The sequence below is a fragment of the Sander lucioperca genome, chromosome 22 (assembly GCF_008315115.2).
Source record: "Sander lucioperca isolate FBNREF2018 chromosome 22, SLUC_FBN_1.2, whole genome shotgun sequence".
Lineage (NCBI taxonomy): Eukaryota > Metazoa > Chordata > Actinopteri > Perciformes > Percidae > Sander > Sander lucioperca.
This window is the reverse complement of record NC_050194.1, coordinates 9556653-9577057: the sequence shown is the minus strand read 5'-3', so window position 1 is coordinate 9577057 and position 20405 is coordinate 9556653. Positions and strand designations below refer to the sequence as shown.

Genomic DNA, 20405 nt, shown 5'->3' with positions numbered 1-20405 from the left:
ATCACCATCATCAGTTTGGCAAATAGAGAGTGGCAGTGGCAGCGGTAAGTGGGGTGTCGGACCGGCTCGCCACATTAATCATCATCAATCATTATGACCAACACACATCAGCAAGACACATCCAATGAATTCAGGGAGACACTCAGAGGAGGCTTGGGGGTAATCCCTGGCCCTTATCCACTTACATGTGTTCAAATGTTGGCTTTGTGACATCCTGGAACAGGGTTATTACCCTTGAAAACGGCCACATGCTTTTGGTGAGAATATTAATAAATGTACGAACCAGTGATTTGTCGTAGCAGGCTGGGTCTATGGAGACGTTGCTGCCTCGATGGGACTCGTAGCCCAGGAGGGGGTCCCCTCCGACAGGCAACTTGGGTACGGGCATGGGGGTGGCAGCCGTGTGGGTAATTAGAGGTGGAGTCAGGCTGGTCTTCAGGTCCACATGACCATTTACAGGCACTACTATTAAAGGAAAGAGCGATGAATAAAAGTCACATATAATGGTTCAGGAGCTCTCACACCTGCCTCCTTTAGTTTGTTTCAATCCACTAGAATTCCTTTTCCCCCTTGGTGCCGTTCGTTTAGGAAGGTGTGAGAATGCAATAACCGCACTCGAATGCGCACCAAAAGTGGACCAAACAAGCAGCATGCTTTCATACGAACTCTGGAGCGTTCCCTTGGAATTTTCCCACATGTTAATTATGACTAATCGAAGAGCAGTTCAGGAAATGTGTTCAAAGACACATCTGGCCAATGATGTGAATATTGTCACGTGACTTGTGTTGCTGCATTTCGGTTCGTTCCACCGGCTCATCAACTGATTCGGACCAGAACATACTTCTGCGAAAAGGAACGGAAAACGGCAAAAAAAAATTGGTCTTGGTCTGGATCAGATGAACGGAACTACAGATGTGAAGGTGCCATTAGAGAGTATTAAACAGGACCAGGGTTTAATGTAAAGAATTGAGCAAATGAATGACATTAACACATTAAAGATGGCAGTTTTGACAAGAAAGAGACACAACTAAAAAAGGTTGTTAAAAAAAGCATCATAGAGGAGAATGAAAGTGCTAACTAATAAAAACAGGAGGAAGAGGTTTATCTGTGTTTTAAGCCCCCAACATCCAACGACACTAGAATTAGGCAATGGTTATGGTTATGGTTATGGTTAGGGTTAAGCTTAGGGTTACGTGCCTTGAAGTCAACGGTCGCAGCGCTGCCTTGAAGTCGATTAGGTAATGGTTATGATTATGGTTATGGTTATGGTTAGGGTTATGGTTAGGTGCCTTGAAGTCAGCGCTGCTTGGAAGGAGACGTTGGGGGCTTAAAACACCATCGAGCGAGGAAGAGCAGGAAAAGGTGGCGCATGGGGAGGAGTGCCAAAGGGGTACACCTTCAGTAAAGCAGCGCATCATACTTAAAAATGGATGCCTCATACTGTTATTGAGGAACATGAATATTTCAGCAGGGCATTCATCTTATAGGATGTGTGTGAGAGAATATTATGTTTGGCAGCAACACAAATACATGACATTCGGAGGGCAATGCAACTTTAATAACGCTAATTCCTCCGTCTTCCAACCTTTATCCAAGGCAGAGAAGACATATATATTAGGCTCTTCTAGCTATGTAAGCAGTTTCATACAGAGCAGAGGAGATGATACTGTACGTCTGGGAGTTACACTCCATACATTAGTGTTGCTATCGGGCTTTTCGGTCTGCACGAACAGTAGTTAGAGGATATGTGAACTGGCATATGAGGAATAATGGATGAGGCAGCCGTACTGGTTTGACGCTGCGCAGGCATGTGTGGTCGGAAACCAATGGGGAAAAGGCTGGGAGCAGGAGACCACAGACATAGAACAGGTGGGGGATGTTTGCACAGGGTGTACTTTAGATGTCTTCAGCCTAACTTGTTGCTGCACAACACACTTTTGCATACAGTTTGTAAGAAAGACAACACAGTGTGTAATCTGCAGGGGATTTAACAAAGATTAGGGTGGGAAAATGCCAGCAGTTAACTGTGCAAATACAGATGCTACACGTTTTGCCAAGTGTTGTCATAGGGCCTTTGAAAAATCACTGAGGATTGAGTTCAATCCTTTGTTTTTCCGCTTGTAGCATCATCAATTCAAGCAGAGAGCAGCCATGCAATGAGTTTCACCTGCAGAGGCCGATAAATCCTTCTTGCTGCCGTTAACGTCCTCCATACTCCGTGCACAGGAGTCGATCTCCGAACCTGATTTGGAAGCATCACCCTTGACAGACCAAAACACACAAAGAGTTAGAGGAAAGCCACCGTGAGAATCTCTGTTTCTTAGTAGAGTAGAAGAGTAGTAGAGTTCCAGAGCAGAAAAAATATGTTGCACATCTACAACGTGAGACAGGTGCGTCATAGGGGGACGGGTAGGTCAAAAGTTGAAAAGACACTACCGCACACTGTCTAACTTGCAGAAATAAATTTAATAGCTGGCAACGTTTCGGTACTAGACCCTCATCAGGCAATTTTGCCTGATGAGGGTCTAGTACCCAAACATTCTAGTATAGTTATTAGAAAGTGCTTGGGTTGAAGGTGCCTCTAAAACAGACCCCTCCTTAGCTGTTTCTCAGTCCATCCTTGTTCAGCTCTGGCCTGGGATCGGTCACTAGAGGCAACCTCGCTCTTGTAAGCAGGCGGGTGAGGGTGTAGTCTCCCTGATCCCAATGGTCAAAGGGTACAGAGAGACAGTGAAAAAAATGAACCCAAGTGTTGTCATGCAAGGACACTGAGAAGGTCCACAGAGAAACCACACTGAAACGCAACCAGTAAAATGCAACACTGCACTTTTCACAGAGAACCTGGCAAGTTTACTTTTGTTGAGCAAAAACACATTGGCCGCATTGCCAATTCGTTTTACTTGCCGTGACCCGTAAACGGCTACAAAAGAGCTTCAGTGTGGTTACTACGTAGGTGTGCGATTTTCACACTTATACACAAACACACAACACACACCAAGTGTGGTGTAAGGCCATCTTTAAATCAGTAACCCAGTTTGACTTTTGTCAGAACAGCAGCACCATTTATGCCTTGTTTTTGTTCTCTATTATTGTCCATGGCTCATGAACCATTCGTACACATGGCTACCAAAAGTAACGCGCTGCAATTCATTCCACGTATTTGTTACTGGATCCACCACATTGACTGCCGCTGTATAAAATATAGTATAGATCTGGAATCTGAAGGAGGACGGATGGATGTGTGAGTCCTAAAACACAGGGCTGTCTAGCAGGGGAGTGGAGTTTATGTCCCGGAAGAAGTTAAGACACAAGACTTTCACCCAGGAAACTGGTCGTGCCCTGGTTGTACTACTTAAGAGGACCAGTGTTTTAACCCAAACCATAATCTTTATAATCTTTATAATCTTAACTAGTTGGTTTGGTGCCGAAACTTAACTGCCGTCGCCGCAGGACAGTCACCTTTTTGTCGGCTAAACTTAACTGCAACGGCCACTGAAATTACCGTAAACCTCACGGTGCCCTGTACTCGGCTCACAGTCAACTTTTTTGGCTAAATTTAACTGTAAAGACAGCTAAACTTGTCATGGGACCGATCATCACATTCCAGAGAGTGTTCTACCCCCCCATTTAATTTAATTAACAGCTGTTAATTACTCTATTCAAGCCTCTGCTTCACGCTGCCTTCCACTTACAAACCTACTGCGGCGAACCTCAGAGTTCCTCATTGTATTTGTTGCACTACGCCGGAGCCTGCAGACTCCATTAATATGTGCGAGGGTGCCAGGTGGACGCGGGATTAATAGAATGCCGACCCAGTGAGTCAGACCTCTGTGGTAGCAAAGTGAATAAACTGTGTGCAGAGAAGCCTGAGGACCTAATCACTATGCACCTCCTTATAAACCATTAAATCACTTTCTTGTTACTTCCCAGGAGTGTGAGAGAAAGACACAGTGGGTGTGGATATACTGCATATTGTTTTTGTTTAATGTAGGCATGTTGGGTATGGCTATCTTTGAGGCAGCAATTTTTTTTCTTGTTTTTTTCTAGTTTAAGCCAATTTTTGTGTGCCCCCAGACTGACCCTTTACAATGCGCGATGTGGTTGTACGTCAGTAGCCTACATTAAATTACGTCCCCCTTCCATTTAGCGCGGACGTTTTATTCCTTTTAGTCCGTGTTTGTGTTGGCCTACTATTTTTCTTCAGCTCACGATACATCCAAAATAGGCTAAGTATGCAACACTTGAAATGCAATTATGCATCTGTAACTTATTCTCTTATTGTAAATGAATGACTTTCTGTCCTAGCCAAACATTCATGGCGACTATATGACCTCTCCGTAACGCTAACTCAGTAATCTACAGTGGGCAATAAAGCACCGTAAAGAAAAGACCGCAGGCGTGGTAATACACTACCGCTTTTGTCCAAAGCGGCCGCCAGAATCAACACAAACTGAAAGTTACATATAGCCACTTTAAATAACAATGTATGAAAAATTAAAAGGGCCTTTTCTGTAAATGTGTCTGTTATCCCTTGTTAGCTTCATTTTACCATGCTGTTATTATTATGCTCTAAATTAACTAAGTCTGAATATTCTACATTCCATTCTGTGAAATCTCTAAACAAAGCCTCTCTCATCTCTTTTAACTGGTATCATAAATGTGTTTCATAAATTGTTACACCGTTTTCCTTCCTGAAGATTTATCAACGTGAACCTTGAGCCAATCCTCTTTTCCTCTGGAGCCCCTATCTTATCTATCTACTCCCACAGCATCGAAGTGAATGGAGCGACTGTTAGAAAATGTATTTATTCTTGTGTGTCTCATTCAACCTTTAGAACAGGGGTTCTCAAACGTATTACTCAAAAGTCCGCGTCTAAATTGTTTTTTTTGGTCAGCAGTCCGGAACGATTGGCGATAACAAAACCAATGAATCAACTTACTTATAACTTTAAAGCAACCTAAATTTAAGTTGAGTACTCCATTTTTCTGGTCAACTTTTGTACTGATACCACTACGTGGAATTCAGTACCAGTACCTTTATTTGGTAGCCTACTTTCTTGCTAATAACAGAAAATTATCAGTAAAAAAAAAACAACCTATTTATCATATTAGGGGGGGAGAATAACTAAAGGTCTGTTACACCACTACTGTATATTCAACATCACTACCAATGTATTGATCAATAGAAAATCTACTTTAAAGGTCCTATGACATGCTGCTTTTTGGATGCTTTTATATAGGCCTCAGTGGTCCCCTAATACTGTGTCTAAAGTCTCTTTCCCGAAATTCAGCCTTGGTGCAGAATTACAGCCACTAGAGCCAGTCCCACAATGAGCTTTCCTTAGGATGTGCCATTTCTGTGTCTGTAGCTTTAAATGCTATTGAGGAGGAGAGAGGGGGGGCAAGGTGGAGGGTGGGGGTGTGGCCTTGACCAACTGCCATGCTTCACTTGTTGGCAAGCCATGATGTCTCTCTCTTTCTCATGGGTGGGCCAAATTCTTTGGGCGGGCAAAGCAGAGAAACGGGAGGTAACCTTTCCTCTTATGATGTCATAAAGGGAAGATTCCAGATCGGCCCATCTGAGCTTTCATTTTCTCAAAGGCAGAGCAGGATACCCAGGGCTCAGTTTACACCTATTGCCATTTCTAGCCACTGGGGGACCATAGGCAGGCTGGGGGAACTCATATTGATATTAAAAAACCTCATAAAGTGAAATTTTCATGCCATGGAACCTTTAAAACTAGAAAACGTTACACTTCATAAGGTATTGTATTCCTAACACATGGTATGGGCCGCATCTGGCCTGACTTGTCGTTTGGTCCTAATGCGGACCTTGATCCAGCCTTTGAGAAGCGCTGCTTTAGAACATTATGAACTGAACCCTGCTTCGTATCACTTTTTTTTATTATCTGGCTTTCAATCGTATCCTGTTTTTCCTGTATTTCCTTTTCTAACATGTATTTAATGGGTTTCAATTTGTATTTCAACTTGTTTCTATTGAAATCTTCTTATATGTCCACCACATCTATGTATATATGCATCTATGTGTATTTTATACTGGTGAGCATATGCTTTTTGTCTTTGTGAAGCACTTTGGTGCAAACCCTAACCCTTGCTTTTAACGTGCTATACAAATTAAATAAACTTGAAACCTTCTTCTCCGAGCGCTCGTAACTGCTTTCAGAGTTAACTCACAGAGGTGAAGCCAGTAGATGATGAAATAGTTTTCTAACAACTAAGGACCTAAGGAATTCAACACAACTTTTGAATGAATCTAAAGCCAGTCCAGTCACCTTTGACTAAGCACTTCTAGTCATTATTATTATCTTTACGCAGTATGTTTATTTTTTCATATACTTGCCTGAACATAATAGCTATTTGGCTAGCTATGTTTCGATGGCTCGTCCTTGTTTTAGCTGTTTGTCATGTGTATCTTCCTTATGGGTGGGAAAAAAAAGTCGAAAATCGTGTGTATCGTGATTTGTTTTAGCGACATTTTCTAAGATCAATTATTTTCCCTACAAACGATATTTTTAATTAATTTAATTTTTTTACCAATGATTCAACTAAATATTTTCTGTTTATACGGTATCGCCGACGGCGACAACATCATATCCGTTTCCAGCTAAACAGAGCGAAAGCAGAAAGTGCAGACAAATGAAATTAATGACAGACTGACTGACTGACGTGATGTGCATTCTTCTTAGAAAACAATTGATATGATAAATTGTGTCTAACAGTGTATAATTCAACTTTTGTTTTTGTTGAAGAAGGAAACGAAAATTGCAATACCTCTAAAAGCGCAATGAATGAAAATCGCAATACAAATCGAATTGTCACCCATGTGTCGTGAAAGAATTGAATCGGGACAAAAGCATATCGTCCCAGCCCTAATCCTCATGTAAATCTGTTCTTGGCACTGTGTACGCACATCGAAAACTGCTGGAAACCTGATTCAAATTTGTCATCTTAAAAAAAGCTTGGCTGAAGATTAACCCGCAGACACATATTAACACAGACATACCGCTAAAGCAAGCACACAGCACACACCCACAAAAATGTATCATCAAACTAAAAATCTGTTTTAACCACCGCAGGAGCTCGTCTCCCACAGGGCTCATCAACCCACACACAATCACTCGGAAAGGACAGCTGTGACAGGACAACCCCAGTGGAGCATCAGCGCTAAGCATTGTGGGTGCTCAAACTTATCTCCTCTCTCTCTCTCTTCTTCAGGTAAGGGGGGGACAGAGAGGAGAGCAGTGGTGTTTTTGGTTTTGGCTTTGGTTTCTGCTGAGCAGTGGTCAGTTACGGGCATGTATAGCTGCAGTAGCTTCCGGACAGTGTGACAAAGTGTGTGTGTGTACTCACAGGAAAATAAAAGCTAGGCCAGGGGCTTTGTTGTGAGGAACTTGTAGTATATGCATGAGGACCAAACCTGAGCGACCCCGGTGAAGAGCAACAGGACAACCTGATCCTCAGCTCTCCTTTCTGAGGCACACAGACACAACAGCTGGCTTTGAGGAATCCACCCAGTTTTTAGTTAAAGGACAATTCCGGCGCAAAACGAACCTAGGGGTTAATAACAGATGTGTACCCACTCTGTCACTCTCTGGGACATGTTTTCATGCTAATCAAATCTGTTTGTAGCTTGAAACAAGCTAGCACGGACCGCTGATTAGCTTACAACGCTAGTATTCGGGGCACAGAGAAAGTAAAAACAAATCGCTTATTATACCACTAAAAAGGCTCAAAATATTACCACACTTCAATGGTAGCATAATGAGGGTCCTTTAATGTTAACCGAAGCATTGAGAACATTGTAAGTGTACAGACAGTTTATTAAAAAGATAGTTTAGAAAGACAGTAGCTTCCAAGACGGCGGCCGCCTGTATACGAGAACGCGACTGTCATTTCAAACTACAAACACATTTGATTAGCATGAAAACATGTCCCAGAGAGCGACAGAGTGGGTACACATCTGTTAATAACCCCTAGGTTCATTTTGCGCTGAAATTGTCCTTTAACCAAGATAAGTTGTTTGTTTAAGCAGCAATTACGACTTATATTTATGTTTATAGTGGCTGCAGTAGTTATGGCGGGAGTAGTCTATATCAACGACGTTTCATTTCCGGGATTGTTCAGGTGCCACCGGAAATTCCGCCGGATGTCCCTAATTTTAGCCAGATGTCCCTCACCTTCCGCTTCCTTTGTGTTGGCGTCCTAAACTCCTGTGGATTTATGAGGACCATGGTTAACTGCTCCTCAGATCACTGCAGGGTAAATCCAGACAGCTAGCTAGACTATCTGTCCAATCTGAGGGAGATGACGCTCTGATTGTTTTTGACACTAAGTACAACCCTTTTGAACCATGCGCCCGGCGCACGGACCCTTTTTTCCGCCATCAAACTAGCAAAAGTGGATTGGACACACCCTAAATGCACCTGCGCCAGGCGCAAAAAATAGGGTCCTATGTGTGTTGAGACAAAACGTGTGGTACATTTTAGAGGCACAAACTGAGGTCAAGAAGATGCATCCGCTCAAAAATGTTTCAGCTTGATCAAAAGATTATCGCTCCTCCGAGGGCTTTAATAGTTAGTTAGACGTTACCTTTTATTAAAACGTGCTAAAACTGTCACGACATCATGACAGTAACACACAAGACAGATTATCTCTGAACAAATCATGTACCTCTGCCTCCTCCTGGTGCTCCTAATGGCATCTGCAAGTTTCCCATGCGCCCAAAGTTTAACCAATCAGAGCCGAGGAGTCTCTAACGCAGTCTCAATGACTGCTCGTGAACTGCTGCCAAACTAGGCAGCTCTGATCAAATATAAATCAAGATTCTGTTACTGTATTGCCTATTCCTCGCCTCAAATGTTTCAGGAACATATCTTAGTATACTGCTCAGCTGTAAAATGAGAAAGTTTATGACCAAGTCAAGCCAAAACCAACCACCGCTACCGATAGGCTGGAGAAAACATTCTCATTTTTTTTGAGTTGAGAAATAGGCAATACAGTAACAACCACCTACCAACTGTAGCTTTAATCTAACGTCGACAGACGAAAGAGAGACGACAAAGAAAAAAGGAGCGAGACTGAAGGAAAATAACAGAAAGAACTGGAGTTCCTGGTAAGTTCTGAGAGCAGTCAGAGACACACTGACCACACACATTGCTGGCTAGCTGACATCGAACATCTGTACAGTTGGTACAGCGACAGGGGTGAACATTTGCTTTGCTTTCTGTATTTAGACCAGGATTTGTAAAGTGATGCTAATTTCTTCCCCATGTTCACACTTTTCTGGCAGGGCCATTGCATGAAAACTGCTTAATATGCGAGGAGCAACTAAAGCTCTACAAATATATTGATGTAAAAGTAAAACAACATCTCAAACGCCATTATCTTTTCAAAGCCCCATCCTTGCAGCAATGGAGGGATCCAAGTTGTGTGACATGCACACATTCCTCACAGGAATAGCTTAACTTTTCCAATAGAAGTCAATGGAAGCAGATGATTGCCCTATACCTGCAGGACTAACACTATAGAAGATAGACTGAGGCTTTTACTTCTCTTGGCTTAGTATCTCGGCTAGACTAAGTTAATAATTCCTTTAAGGACATATAAAGTGTAGGACTCTATAGGCTGCATAATAAAAACTAACAATTTATTAACTACTAATAAATGTGCAGCAGTAGTATAAATCTACAGTTGGCACCAGCAGGTCCACATGACAGAGTTGTTTCAACAGTACAATGCTGACCGACCATGTCAAACGATCAAGCTGACCCAAGATGTGCTCTGCCCTAATCTTCTGATTGGTAGGAGTGCACAATGCCGTTTGGAAACACACATCAGCTGGCTAAAGTGGAAGAAATTACAGCAGACTGCAAGGGAGATAAATCCAACTTGGATCCGATTTGGATCTGCCGAATTTCCTTCTCTTTCTGTTCTGTTGCTGTTTTCTCTCACTTGTCTTTCTGCATCATCTCCTCAGTCTTCCCTTCTGTTCCTTTTTTTTTACCCCTTCCCTCTCTAGTACATCATGTACAACTTCTTTACAGGCAGACATTCTCAACTGTCAGAAAACAAATCCTCGATAAAAAATAAAAAAAGATCTACCCAGAGTGAATAAAAAAAATTCTCTGCATCCATTTTTTTTCATTTATTTCTAGATAATAGAAATTTCCCTTGAGTCGATGGACTCAAGGGAAATCCCTTGTCCTGAAATAGCCCGGTTGTTTGGGTAGCGTGTTTACACTCTGCCACCCCAATTTGGGCATGGTGGCGGGAGCAGAAGATAGGCCAGACCATGCCTGCTGCTGATAGCCAGACAATAATAGACACCAGCAGCACAGAGGGGGATCTCAATTACATTGCTTTAAACAGAGTGTAAATGGAACACAGCAGTGGATGTTGATAGGAGGAAAAGGGGTAATTGTGTGTGTGTGTCCACCAAAATTGTATCGTACCACGGCTGCATTCGTCAGCTCAGAATTGTATCGGAAACCTGCGCTTTAGTAGCAAACCTCTAAACTAGTATCATTAATGACATCCATAACAATACCAGTATGGAAGTTCAGGGGTGCCAATATTTAAATAAAACCATTCCATCAAATTTAAATTTAATTTTCTGTCTGTAAGCACTGCGTTCATGTTCATCTTTAAGAATAGGTGATTAATGCCAAGATGGAAATCCTTTCTCCATCCTTAACTTGAAAATTAAATCCCAAACTATACTTTTAAATACAAACTTTTATTATGTCCTTAATTTAGCTTATTTTTCAATAAAAATGAAATGGAACAAGAGTCTACAGCTATGCTAGCAGGTCTGTGAGGCTATACTTAGGCACAGCCGAGCTTTGGGCTAATGCTAAAATCAGCATGCTTGTATGCTCACAATGTAACATTCAGATGTGTATTGGGCTAACAGTTTACCTTATTCATCATTCATTATATTGTGTTACAGCCCGGTCTCACGGCAGTTCGTGTAAATGTCACGTTATTTGAATCTATTGATTTGTGTTCACGGCGACGTTTTTCTCGTTTTTTTCGTGGTGACCAACACGAAAATGTGAAGTAATGTATTTTAATGAGAAGCATATTTCGTGTCCACAGCAGGAAAATGTTAGGGAGTATTATAAAAAGCGAAAATCCGCGTAGGGAGGTTGGTCGGGGCGGTGGGTGGGTCAAACAACACAGGACTTTCACCTGGGCGAGCGGGGATCGCGTCCGGCGTGTGGCGCTTTGTTTCCCGGGGATAGTGGCGATTCAGCGGGCCGCCTTACGGCTTATGGAGCGTCATTTTCGGCCATTTCCCAGCCGTCTCCCGCCGTTTATTGTAGTGCGTCGCCAGCGGGCCGCCTCCCAGCTTATGGAACGTCATTTTCCCAGCCGTAAAAAATGAGAAAAACGTCCCCGTGAACACAAATCAATAGATTCAAATAACGTGACATACAACGTGACATTTACACGAACTGCCGTGAGACTGGGTTGTGTGTTAGCATGCTAACTTTTGCTAATTAGCAAAAACAAACAAAAAATAGCTGAGGCTGATGAAGACCATCATCAGAGTTATTACATTTCATCCTGAGGGGGACATAAGTGTGTGTACCATCCAATATTTGTTGAGATATTTAACCAAAACAACAATTCATGCTCCACACTGTAAGCTAATAAATGCAAAGTTACGTTTTCCCTTTTTAAAAATTATGATGCTTTTCCTTTTCAAATTGGTTAAGATAATGTGTATCCTGAACTTAAAAATAAAATAAATAAGTACAATAAAAATTGTATTCTATTCGATTGAATGACTTCAATTTAATATTGGCAGTCCTGGACTTCTATAGGCGGCTAATACATACAATGTATGCAATGTATACAGTACAGACAGTTAAGAGACTATATAGGAGAATCAAACTACAACCACAGGTTTAACCATTAGCCCAGCCAACAGACTCCACTCAAATCCCCATCACAGGCTTGGGCCCCACAGTGGGCAGCTGTGTTTCAACAATTCTGGCTGTGCCAGGCCTCACAAAAATCCGGCACTCGGCCACCCACCACCCCCAGCCCTCCCTCCTTCTCTTCATCAGCCAGAAAAAAACAGAGAATGAGAGAGGGAGATTTTTGGCAGCGTCGGTGCAGCGTTCTTATCCCGAGGCTAGAAAGAAAAAAGAAAGGGGTGGCGGGCTGGTGGGAAGTGAGCATTCAATCTGAGGTTTGATGCAGAGTCTGCTTTCAAAAAAGGAATAGAAAAGAAAGACACACACAGCAAAGTGATGCAAGTGTTTAAGCACTTTGTTGTCTCTTCTGAACAGTCACTCTGCCCCGGTTAGTTTAAGCAGCAAGATAATCATGCAGGAAGAAGGTTAGAGGACTTTTATGGCGCTTTTCCATTACATGGTACCTGCTCGACTCGCCTCGACCGTACTCGTCTTTTACCTGCCAACAGGTACTTTTTTTAGTATCACCTCCGTCGAGGTTCCAAGCGAGCTGAGGCGATACCAAAAGGTGACGTGAAAACCTGCAGACTACGGATTGGTCGGAGAGAATCGTCACTAATCACTGCGTCATCATTGCTAGCGACAGACGGGGGTGTCCTGAACAAACCCGCCATTTTTAAATAGTTTAGCCAGCGTGTTTTTTTTTTTTTTTGCTGCCTTCAGCTTCTTTTGAAAGCTTTTGAAAACAAAATGTGTCTTCTGGCTGTGGCAACGGCCACATACTGAGGATCAAAAACAACACACCTTCAACGTTCTGTGTGTCGCGTTAGGTCACGGCAGTTTCCTGCGGTGTCGCTATGGCGACCAGCCACGCTCGCCTCACGCATGAGGCAGTACTGAAAATCTGCAATGGAAAATGGAGGACCGGGGAACCGCGGTCGAGTCGAGCCAAGCAGAGCCGAGTAGAGCTGGTACTAGCAGTGGGTAAGCGCCATTAGATGTTGTGACATATTCTCTGGCAGCCATGTTGGAGGTTTCTGTGCTGTTTTAGATGGAGACTGCTTCTTCTGTAGTGATACAACCAGTCACACAACAATATCACTGTACTGTTAACTGATTTGATTAGTACAACTTTTATTTTAAGGGTAAGCGTGATGGTGTTTGGCATTGCATTGCTTCCCTTTCCAGTAGTTCTTGTCATAGTAAGTTCACTGAAATTTCAAAACAATACCCAACATGCATTTCCATTTAGCCCTACTGGTATTAAGCCATGCTGGTTCAACAGAGGTTTTGAGATTTTAATTGTTGAGTCTTCAATACACCATCACAATACAGAGAAAGTGAATGGAATTCCATTTGCGGTGCACAAAAGAAATGACAAATTACTAATGAAAAATGTGATTGCAATGTCTCTTTCCAAAGATATCTTGTCATTCAGGATAATCCACAGACCTTGCTGTGAACAGTTCTTACTATTTTGGGTTATGGTCATCAGTTTTAATTATTTGAACTTTTGTTTAAAATCATGTTTTTTTGTTTGGTACGGATGGCTCTAAATACACCAATACCCATAAGCCTTGGCTGCAGTTCCTATGGAGAAGAAGCCAGTGGTTGATGTAACTGGGAACAAAGTGCCCCAGGTGCCTCTGAAGAATTTTAAGCTCTGTGATTGGATGTTCACCAGAATGCTCATTTAAAGTTGATATCTTTACATTGGCTTGTACCTTTGTCTTATTCTTTTTTAATTCATTTTTTTTTTTATCACATTACCAGATATTTTATATCACAGTTACTCATCTTTTGGAAAAGCTCCAATTGCCTGAAACCTGATATGGTGAATGCACAAAATAAACTGGACTTTTACTTCCCACTTCAGTACTCTATTGAATTGGGTTGGCAGCAAAACTTTCAGCAGTGAAGATCTCAAAACCTCTGTAAATAAAACGGATCCATCTAGTATCTGCATGACGCAATATCACTAAGGGCAAGTTAGAAAATACAGCAGATCATTTTTGTAATTTGGGTGGAGTGGCCCTTTTTAGGACATGTGCAGGTAGCATAAGCTTAGAATTTATTATCTGCATTAGTGTATTTGATAAATGATCTAGCTGGTTTGTTAATCAGCCAAACAGGACCGACACTTAAGAGTTATCCTGCTACTGTTGTAAATTCTACTATTATTGAGAAGAATGCAACCTCCAAGCTGTGGCTACTGAGAGTTCTGACACGCCACTGTAAAGCCTCCATAGGGAAGGATGAGGAAAACAGGTAGAGAAGGAGGGCCAAATGAAGGAGGGTGGTTAGTTAATTAAATGGAGGGTGGGAAGACAGAGCTGCAGTGCTTTACATACCCCTGAGTCTACAGGCAGCTGAATTAGACTCGGCTGGACATGCAAGTCCTCCCGCTTGGTCACTTCCTATAGTGGAAGTGATCGGTGCAGCCGGACAGGAGAGGGAGGCGCACACAGGAAAAGAGGCATAAAGGTGAGAGGTTGAACCACAGCAGTAGACAAGAGCAGAAGGAAAATTCAGAGAGAGTTAAAAGAAAATTCAGCCTTTTACATTTTGACTTTACCATGCAACATCTCAGCATATCAAAGCAATAGGGGTGTCACGGTTCTCCAAATCCCCGATTCGATTTTAAGGTCACAATTCATTTACGTTTACATTTATTTTTCAACAGGGACGGCAATGCCACAATAAGAGCCACTAGATGGCAGAAGGGTACAGTTGGAGTTTCATGGAGTGCCATTGAATGCACCATTAGTTTACAGAGGTGCGCATGAAGGCACTATGGAGTCCGGAAGGCAAAATGTCACCACACCGTTAACTTCAGGGAAGCAGAGGATTTTCCATTTCTGTTGTTTCTTCGTCATCTCGCAGTAGCCATTGTGTCTGGAAAAATGCAGATGCAGGCTACCGGTAAGCTAACGTTACCTGCGTCTTTGGCTGCATGCTACCAGCCGTTAAGCTAGGCTGTGTCTGTTGTTGTTTTGTTCTTTGGATGTGCGCAAGTAGGCAAGGGTGGAGAGAGGAAAAAATACTAGGGGAATCGTTGATCCTGCTTATGATTTTAATAGTCTAAATCGAAAGCTCATTTTGATTGATTTTCGTTTTAAAATCAAAATCGCGACACCCCTACAAAGCAACTGTCCTGGATCACATTGTGCTGTCAAACTGCACTGCACATGTGTATTTCCGCCACTTGAATCAGTTGAAAGCATGAAAAGTCAAGACAGCAAAGAGTAGAGGTGATGGGCACAGCCATGGCATTTTTACCCTCCATTGGTCCATTGGTGTTTTGGATGAAAATCATTCAGATCAGAAAGCAGTAATGAAAATGATCTTGACATATAAGTTTAATGAGCTATGCATTGTTCAGGACATATTGTGTTCGGCATGGAAGCATTCCTGTGCAGCTGACTTGTCAAGAACGTACAGTTTGTGCGCTTCCGTGTGAAATGTGCATGTTTGCATTTGTGAAATGTGTGTTTATTGTCAGAGTGAGAGGTGTAATAAAAAAAAAGAAGAACAGGTCTTGTCTCTCTGCTGTTAATAGGTCTCCATAATGAAACAAATTGGTCTGTTGCACTCTCTGCAGCGGATATTGGATTCTGTCACATGGACGCACTGTCACAACCTGACGGAGAGACACAATGACAGAAAGAGATGGATAACAGGAAGACAGAGTATGGAGTAGATGAAGAGGATGGAGTTAAGTAAAGAAAATAAATGCAGGCAAAGAGGACTGAAAGAACACCTCCTTGAGATGATTTCCCCTCTGCCTTTATGTCCAAAGCAATATGTACATTAGAAGTGATACAATTTTGCGCGACTGTGTGTCTTGGTTCTATAGCCGTACATCTCTCCTGGCTTGGCTCACATCATTCAAGTGCCCGTTACCTAGCAACCCTGACGCAGGGAAAGTTTGGCTGCCTAAAAATAAACTTAGTGTTTGCAGAAAAGGATGTCAAGTTGAAAAAGGAGAGGGGGAATAAAGCCGATAGTTCTGTGATGATACAGAAGAGCACAGGGGGAGAACAGAGCACAGAGCTAATAGACCTTTAGGGGTTTCTACATTTGGTTGTGTTTGTGTATGAGAGTGTGTATATGTATGTGTTAGCGGTAGCGTAGTTTGGTGTTTTTAGAGCTTTTTTTAATAAAGAATTGCTGTCTGCTGCAGCTGAAAATGAGACTATGCGATAGATAGATGTGTCTGAACCAAAATAGCAAAGTTGCCGGCCGGTAAACCCAAAACAACATGCTAAAAGAGGCACAAAAAAAAGCTAGCTAGTTAAACTAGCTTCTTAGCGTTAGCATTGTTTGCCACTAGTCGTTTCTTTTTGTTCATGTCTTTATTAAAAACAGCTGAGTCGTTGCCAGCTCCTGCACACTCATGCTGTGTCTCAATTCGCGCACATCTGTACCTACACTTTCTATTTTAAGTGCGTAGTATTCACACTGACAGAGTAGGCATAGCAAAATGCAGTGCACTACGAGTACCTGGATGCTGCACTACTAACGCTGGACACTACTTGCCCTCAACGGTCGCCATCTTTGATACAAAGCAAAAAACATGTGTGGAGGAAAATGCAACAACATGTGTTTTTATTTATATATACTACTATACTGTAGTCAGATAGTGAAAAAACAAGACGGTATATATTTTGGCGGGCGAAAATAGGTGGAGGCAATACTCTGCCTGGCTGCAATTTACCATTAATAATAATAATTATAAGAGTAATTTCCAGTCAGTGCATGGCGGACATTTTACCCTGTTGAAATGTACGCACTACACAAGTGAGTACATAGTGTACGCAAGTATCTGAACTGAGACACAGCATCAGTGTTGTGTTCATCCTACATTGTAGAAAGGAGGGAGGCTAGCTAGCGTTAGCTGTCTTTCTTTCATGTATCCAGGGAGGCTAGCTAGCGTTAGCTGTCTTTCTTTCATGGATACAGCTGTGGTGATGGCAAATGAACAGTGTCAAAACTCACTGCAAATGAAGTCCTTTAACCACGGTACTCCGTATGTTACCCAGTGTTTTGAATCATGATTCAAATCATGAATCAGAGTAACGTAGGGAAAAACGTAGAAAGTGCTCAAATCACAGATGGAGCTAAGCAACGGCTAACAGCGTTGGCCCTCAAGTGAGCTGTTGGAATTTAAGTGATATTATGAACTATCTTTAGGTCGACATAGATGTCGCACCGATCAAATTACAGTACCAATATTGTCAGATGGTACCAAAAATGCACACTGCCCGGTAAACACTTTTAAAAGGGGTGCTATCACAGCAAAAATGTTCCTTTTGCTAATTACAATTTTGCCCAAATAAAACAAGTCAAAAAGAACAAGGATGTATTAAACTGATGTCAGTTGGACTTTAAGAAGTCACCAGACATGCATTAATTCCAGTCTTGGCCTGCATGTAAAGCCTTCCTCTTAAACAGCTTTGGTGATTGCCTCCCACCTCCTATGTGATTCCATTTACCAAAGTCATGCACTTCATATTTGTACAGCAGATAGGCACAATAGGAGGAGAAGCCCATTGAAATGAATCCATATTTTATGAGGCTGTCAACCTCTCCCCCTGCCGCCCCTCATCTATTCTCTCTCCTCTTAGCCCAAGAGCCAAAGAACGTCAAAGATCAAAGCATAGGTGCTTAAACGAAGAAAGAGAGGGGGAAGACAAGTAGACAGCCAGAGATACTAGGCTGAATACTCGTGTGATTTACTCTCTCCAACTCGTCTCACCCTCTGTTTCTTTCTCTTAGTTGCTCTATCCATCTCAAATAAAGACCTGTATGCTACAAATGGGCTGACAAGTAAACAAACGTCGCTCAATGAGTTTCAACCTCTTTGCTCCCCCAAAAAAAGTTCAGGGAAACTAAACACTACCAGTTTCTTGCCCTTTTCTGTCTTAGAGAAAAACCACTAACATGGTGCTGGGGTTAAGAACATTACACTTTAGTTGTATGACATATGAAGAGTTGTACTAAGGGAAAAGATCAGGGGGGGGCATGAAAAGAAGGTATCCAAGCATGAGACTGATGAAACAGGGGATGTGGGCTGATGCACCGTCTAGTCCAGCAGACATAGTTTTCTTATGATGTGCTTTATGGCATGACCGTATTGGCAAATAAGCAGAACACTAATGAGGATGACTGCTGAGATAGTGGGAAAGAGTGGGAGGAGAAGAGGCTGACAGCGAGATGAAGATGAAAAGGAGTGGAAAAATGAAACGCTGAAACTAGTGTTCTCATGTCCTCAAATAACCCGCTGCAGAGAGTGTAAGAAAAGGTAAAGGTTAATGAAATAATACAGTGTGATTTTTGTTATGGATGTGTGGGTGTGGACATCCATCCGTTAACGTTTTTTGTGCCTGCAATAAAAAATTATTTTTGAGTAATTTGGCCTCATGTTCCAGTCTTAAAACCAATTTGTTTTTCTAATACAACAAATTGGCAGGGCAGAGTAATGATACGAATATATTAAAGCTAGTTTTATATAAATCACTTTCACCCTCTACAGAAATCATTTGTGGTAAGACCTGGAAGCAAGACACATTCAACAAGTTGACCTGCATTTTAAGGGCAACTTTTTTTTAACCTGGACCCTATTTTCCTATGTTTTTGATCCTGCTAATGGGCAATTGCGCACCTTCAATTTCCATCCACGAAAAGCGCAGTTTTTTGCCACTGAGATGCTCAGATTATTGTTGTAAGTGTCTAGCAACATTATGGAAAGGATCCCTACAGACGTCGACCTTTTTGTAAAGAGTAAAATCCTTTTTGTTTACCATGTAACATTCCCCTAAATCACCATCGCCAAACCTACCAGACTCCATTTAAATAAACAGACACACTTTATTTAAAGTCGACAGAAACAAAATAATACTATCAAAAGCCGTCTTGGTTTGTCTTTCCACTGTTCCAACAATCACCACTCTTGTCGAAACAAGCCCTTAATTCACCCACTTACATGTGGAAATATGCTGGCTCTATACACGCTAAAAGTATTGTTTATTTCAATGGAGTCTGGTGGGTTTGGCGATGGCAATGGCTATGGCTATGGCAATTTCGGTGCTGTTTCTAGTTAAACATTTTAAAAAGATTTGACTCTTTACTCTTTCCATAATGTTGTCAGACACTTGGCATAACAATCTGAGCCTGTCAGCGACAAAACTTTTAATTGCCCTATAGGATTACATTGCAGCCCGGACAAAATAGCTCAATAATTTAAGATGGTTGTTTAGTAGTTTTGTGCATGTGTGGCCAGCAACATTTTACCTCGGTCTGGAAACCCTCGACCAAGATGGCCACCAGCAAGTTGAAGAGGACGTAGTTGCCAAAGGTCATGAGCGCAATGAAGTAGAGGGCGGCGACAGGAGTGGTAGAGGCCATGCCGTTATATAACACCTTGTTCCAGTCCTCCTGGGTTAGGATCTGGAGGAGAGGAGAGGAAAAAGACCACACAAACACATCACAAGACTGACAGGTTTGAAGTGCCTTGTTCAAGCTGGACAACCGCTGCTCAGGGAAACGGTTAAATCCTGTGATATTTCAGAGGTTGTGTGTTGATGAAGTTCAAGTTCTAGTAAGTACAGTATGCCTTGTATTTCTATGTCAAAACTATAAATGCATTTTATGCACCACAGGTTTTTCATTTAAAAGGACACAACACTGAATTGTAAAAGCTTCCATGACTATGTACAATGGATAAGGGAAGCTGCAGTAAACCATCCATGTGTAACAGAGATGTCAGTACAGTGCAGCGTGACATGCTAACACTCTACATCGTCCCTGATCAGATGTTACACTGAATTATACACGGGTGCTATATTAAGGCTGATAAATACTATACAGCACGATAGATATATAATGGGTGAATGGTTAGACCCGACAGAAAGCCTAATCACTAACACAAGGAAACCTGCAAGAGGCAGACCTTCTTAAAGTGCTCATATTAGGCTCATTTTCAGGTTTATAATTGTATTTAGAGGTTGTACCAGGATAGGTTTACATGGTTTAATTGTGAAAAAAAAAAAACACCATATTTTTGTTGTACTGCACATTGCTGCAGCTCCTCTTTTCACCCTGTGTTTTGAGCTCTCTGTTTTAGCTACTGTTTTAGCATCACACTTCTGTTCCATCTTTGTTGGGAGTCGCACATGCTCAGTACCTAGGTAAGGACTACTAGCCAGTCAGAAGCAGAGTATGAGGGCGTGCCATGCTAGTAGCTAGGCAAGCATTATAACGTGTGTTACAAAGTGACGCACGTTTGTCTCTGAAGTAAAGGCTGGACTACAATAGAGCTGTTTGGAGCAGTTTGTGAACAGTGTTTTCTATTGGAGATGGTAAGTCCCTTTGGGGTGGACTTTGGGCTTTTTCACTTAGTAAACCTATAACGTGCACAAAAAGATATAACACAATAAAGAACAGGGAAAAAGCCAAAAA

General features: G+C 42.0%; 1 protein-coding gene across 12 annotated transcripts in view; it reads right to left on the bottom strand.

The window, feature by feature from the left end:
- cacna1g (calcium channel, voltage-dependent, T type, alpha 1G subunit) overlaps positions 1-20405 on the bottom strand; it is a 231939-nt gene that overhangs the window by 99508 nt on the left and 112026 nt on the right. For 8 of the 12 annotated variants that reach the window (XM_031312182.2, XM_031312188.2, XM_031312189.2 and 5 more), the window contains 4 exons: positions 19239-19394; positions 14297-14362; positions 2168-2261; positions 284-465 (listed from right to left, as the gene is read on the bottom strand). In XM_031312182.2, the coding sequence (XP_031168042.1) occupies positions 284-465; positions 2168-2261; positions 14297-14362; positions 19239-19394 (498 nt within the window). The remainder of the gene's footprint in view (positions 1-283; positions 466-2167; positions 2262-14296; positions 14363-19238; positions 19395-20405) is intronic. The other 4 variants (XM_035997258.1, XM_031312190.2, XM_031312184.2 and 1 more) reach the window with 3 other exon arrangements.